This window comes from Sapajus apella, unplaced genomic scaffold, assembly GCF_009761245.1.
Source record: "Sapajus apella isolate SASKATOON/1434 unplaced genomic scaffold, GSC_monkey_1.0 scaffold46, whole genome shotgun sequence".
NCBI classification, from domain to species: Eukaryota; Metazoa; Chordata; class Mammalia; order Primates; family Cebidae; genus Sapajus; species Sapajus apella.
Genome location: NW_022436986.1, coordinates 4,120,398 through 4,124,798, shown reverse-complemented (window position 1 = coordinate 4,124,798; position 4,401 = coordinate 4,120,398). Strand labels below are relative to the sequence as shown.

General features: G+C 39.5%; 1 protein-coding gene across 5 annotated transcripts in view; it reads right to left on the bottom strand.

Annotated features, from left to right (window-relative positions):
* Positions 1–28: 28 nt before the first annotated feature.
* NCBP1 (nuclear cap binding protein subunit 1) overlaps positions 29–4,401 on the bottom strand; it is a 40,352-nt gene continuing 35,979 nt past the window's right edge. For all 5 annotated transcript variants that reach the window (XM_032240134.1, XM_032240136.1, XM_032240137.1 and 2 more), the window contains 3 exons: positions 3,587–3,715; positions 2,868–2,981; positions 29–560 (listed from right to left, as the gene is read on the bottom strand). In XM_032240134.1, the coding sequence (XP_032096025.1) occupies positions 447–560; positions 2,868–2,981; positions 3,587–3,715 (357 nt within the window). In that variant the 3' untranslated portion in view covers positions 29–446. The remainder of the gene's footprint in view (positions 561–2,867; positions 2,982–3,586; positions 3,716–4,401) is intronic.

The window sequence follows — 4,401 nt, the reverse complement described above, 5'->3', positions numbered from 1 at the left end:
AGAGATTATAAATCATGAAGTGCCAAAGTTTAAAAACCATACTTTTAGTTTTATTTCAGCCATGTTATCCCCAAGCTGTGAAAAGTTATACTACTGAGTAAACCCATCAGTTCTATATACTATGTAAGGTTGACCTCTACTGTTTCACATACCTCACACCAGTTATTTTGTGCCTTAAGAAGAAAAAAATACCAAACCGATCACAGAAAAGTCGTATCTGTCACATATAGAATACATCATGGTCATCGTCACATTACTGTCGTAGGACGTATTTGCTTTTCAGGGCAATTAAAAGTAATGCCATGTTATTCACTGCCCTCTTTTCCTTTTTTTCCTTTAAGAAGTGAAAGGATACTACAAGAAAGCAAGCATTCAAACCATCAAAAAATAAGAAATTATTTTAAGATATTAAAAAAAAAATCTTGACATGAGGGGAAAAACGACCCTTAGGCCTGCAGGGCACAGAACTGCTGGAACACGGCCAAAATATGAGGGTCTAATTCAGCTGTGAAGAGAAGGTTCTCCAGGGTCACCATGTACTGCTGGATTATCTGGTGATGCTGTGGACACAGAAAAGGGGGTAGTTAGGTCAGGAAAAAGCATGTAAGCTATCTAGTTGAACACTTCTTTCAACAGCCCTCCCATGCTGCAGCATGATGAGAAGAGGTAGGGGGAAAAAAAAAAAAGTGCTGACAGGAATAATGGACTGCTGAAAATCCCCAATTTTTTGCATTTCCCTTTTTATTTTATGTTATTAAAAAAAATAAAAAGGGAAATGCAAAAAAATGGATGCTCAAGAGATTTTTAAAAATCCAGTTCTCAGCTACTCGGGAGGCTGAGGCAGGAAAATCGCTGAGTAGAGATCGCGCCACTGCACTCCAGCTCAGATAACAGCATGAGACTCTGTCTCAGAAAAACAATAAAAATCCAATTGTTACCAACTTCTGTGTAAACAGAATTCATGATTCAATGAATGTCCTGATTGGGGAGAGAGCCAGCTGAGCCTAGTCTGCCACGTTGCAGTGGCAGCAATGCCTGCTTGCTGCTAATACTACTGCAGACTAGGCTCAGCTGGCTCTCCCCCCAATCAGGACATAATACATTATGACTTTTTAAAAAGCAGCCAGACAGGGACTGACAGGAAGATAAAAAGAGTCAGAAAATGAAATACTCTATTGATTTACTTTTTTTTGAGACAGTCTTGCTCTGTTGCCCAGGCTGGAGTGCCTTGGTCTGATCTCGGCTAAGTGCAACCTCCGCCTCCCAGGTTCACGCGATTCTCCTGCCTTAGCCTCCCAAGTAGTTGGGATTACAGGCGCCCACCACCATGCCTGGCTAATTTCTGTATTTTTCGTACAGATAAGGTTTCACCATGTTGGTTAGTGCTGAGATTACAGGCGTGAGCAAAAGTGTTCAGCCTGAAATACTCTGTGTGTTCCTCTATAAGCCATTAATATACTCAGAAATTCTTATAGGACTAGACACTGGGAAAGCTTTTAAAACTGGCAGTAACTGGCCAAGCGCAGTGGCTCACACCTATAATCCCAGCACTTTGGGAGGCCGAGGCAGGTGGATCACCTGAGGTCGGGAGTTCGAGACCAGCCAGACAAACATGGAGAAACCCCGTCTCTACTAAAAATACAAAATTAGTTGGGCATGGTGGTGTATGACTGCAATCCCAGCTACTTGGGAGGCTGAGGCAGGAGAATCACTTGAACCCATGAGGTGGAGGTTGCAGTGAGCCAAGATTGCACCATTGCACTACAGCCTGGGCAACAAGAGAAAAACTCCATCTTAAACAAAAACCCCCAAAATTGGCAGTAATATAAAATCAGGAATTCCTAAATAAATAAAAAATAGGGAATTCTGATTTGGAGGCTCAAAGAATTGAACTTAAAAAAAGGGGGGAAGGGATAGCATTAGGACAAATACCTAATGTAGATGACAGGGTGATGGATGCGGCAAACCACTGTGGCATGTGTATACCTATGTAATAAACCTGTACATTCTGCACATGTACCCCAGAATTTAAAGTATAATAAAAAAGAAATTTAAAAAATGAATTCTACATTAATCATTCTCCTAGAATGAACAAATGAAGACTTAAGGGAGTAGCGTCTTAAGACACAATTAGTTCCACTTCCCTATATATCTTTAACTTAAATCTGGGTGAGAATAGGTGCTGGCATTTGCTTTTGCAGACAGACCCTAGGGAGCTTACCTTGATTCTGTGGACGCTGTTTATCATCTGAACACTGGATTTTTAGGGACTTATAAATCCAATGACTGTACTCTTGACATTTTTGTCTTCTATATTTTATATTATAGCTAGGATCCCTAGCATAGAAAATGGCAAGTAGGAGACTGGGCACTGTGGCTCATGCCTGTAATCCCAGCAGCACTTTGGTAGGCCGAGGCAGACCACCTGAGGTCAGGAGTTTAAGACAAGCCTTGACAACATGGTGAAACTCTGTCCCTACTAAAAATACAAAAATCAGGAGTAGTGACAGGCGCCTGTAATCCCATCAATATGGGAAGCTGAATGAGGAGAACTGCTTAAACCTGGGAGGTGGAGGTTGCAGTGACCTGAGATTGTGTCACTGCACTCTAGTCTGGGCAACAGAGTGAGACTCCATCTTAAAAAAAAAAAGCAAGGTGGGGAGAGGCATTAGGAATCTAAGTGGTATAGAATCAGTTTAAGCCTAAATATTCTGATGAGCAATGGTAGCTGCAAATGGACATGAACTAAAGGGTCTAACAGGTACTATGTAACCTCCTAACAAATTTGACAAGGATTGTTTTCAAATCAAAAATCTTTGTTGCTGAGAATAGTGCCGTTTATTATCTAATTGAAGTTCCCCATGTACCTGTAGGAAGATCTGCTGCAGCCTCTCTATACAGTTCTTATACCATGGTGTTAATACACTGGTCCCATCAGTTTCGCATCGTACTAAGTGCTCAGTCAAGATCATGATAAACCGCTGGAAAGGGAGAAGGAAATTAAGGTAATACTAGAGATAGAATCTTATACTTCGGAAAAAAAATTAATGACAAAGAAACCCCAAACTACTGCTCATTCCACCCTGTCTTTGTGGTGTGTGCTCCTAACTTTCATTATTCATTAAGTCAATCTAGAAAGGCAGACTGGTAATAACATGAGTTGGTACATAGTTCCTGGCAATACATAAAGACCTTTAATGTCTTAAATTACTTATCCTAGTAATATTACTTCCTGACATCTAACAAAATAATCAGAAATGTTAATAGGAATCTATGCATCAAAATGTTCATGGAAAAAAAATGATCAGCAAAGAGAATAATTAAATGAGATGTATTTAACAAAAGCAACCCACAATTTTGTTTTAAAGCATGGAGAAATGCTCATGCAAGAATGTAAACAGCAGAGAAACTCAGAGACATACATGGCTGCCTGAGTAGTGAACTTTTATTTACTTCCAAATTTTTATATTTTTAATCTCTTCTATAAATGTGTATTCCTTTTACAATTAAAAATAGTATTTTTAAAAACTAAAACTAAGGAAATGTATTGTTTCCTTTTATGCATAAATGTCCCAAGCCAAGATACCTGAAATATGACGAGGAAGAGATTCTTTTGTTCACTCTGAGCAGATTCCACTTTTTCCTGAAGTCTTTCTATTTGTTCCTCAAGAGCCCCATCTTTCCTATCACTGCTTCTGTCATCATCATCACTTCGCTACACAAGGCAAGAGAACAAAAGGAAAATACCATTTAGAATTCCAGTGTATGAAATCCCCTCCAGGGGAAGGAATTTATTATGGCTGGCCAAATGTTAAAGGCTTATTATATTCTGTAGTAAAAGTACCCCCAACCCCGCCACCCACACATATATACTTCAAAGTCCTGTTGTGGTTCAGAAATACTGTCTTCTCACTTAGAAATTCCATGGGTTCTTATCTAGGACAGGGAAATTTCGTGGCACTTTTCTCGGTAACAACGTGGGGGACTTGGCTATAATCTATAATCTATCACTATTTGACTGAGTAGTAAAAACAAAGAGGCAGCTTCCTAATCATTCATCTCCTAATGGGCCATATAAAAAAACTGGGCCAGTCCTATGCATCAAGGCTGCTCATTCTTGCCATAATTTAGAAATGGCTACATAGTTTAGAAATGACATACAATAATTCAAAGTGGCTGTTTAACACTTTCTGCTGGCAATGATGGGGGTTCAATATATTTCTGTAAAGCTTTAGTAATTCCCTCCTAGCTCACTCTGAAGAGTTTATAGCATTTTGATTTTTTTTTTTTTTAAAGGAAAAGAAAAACATGGCATGGTTTACTTCCATTTTACAGAGAAGGGAACAGGCTGAGAGGTTAGATGACTTTTCCAGTACCACCCAGCCTGAAAGTGGCAGAGCC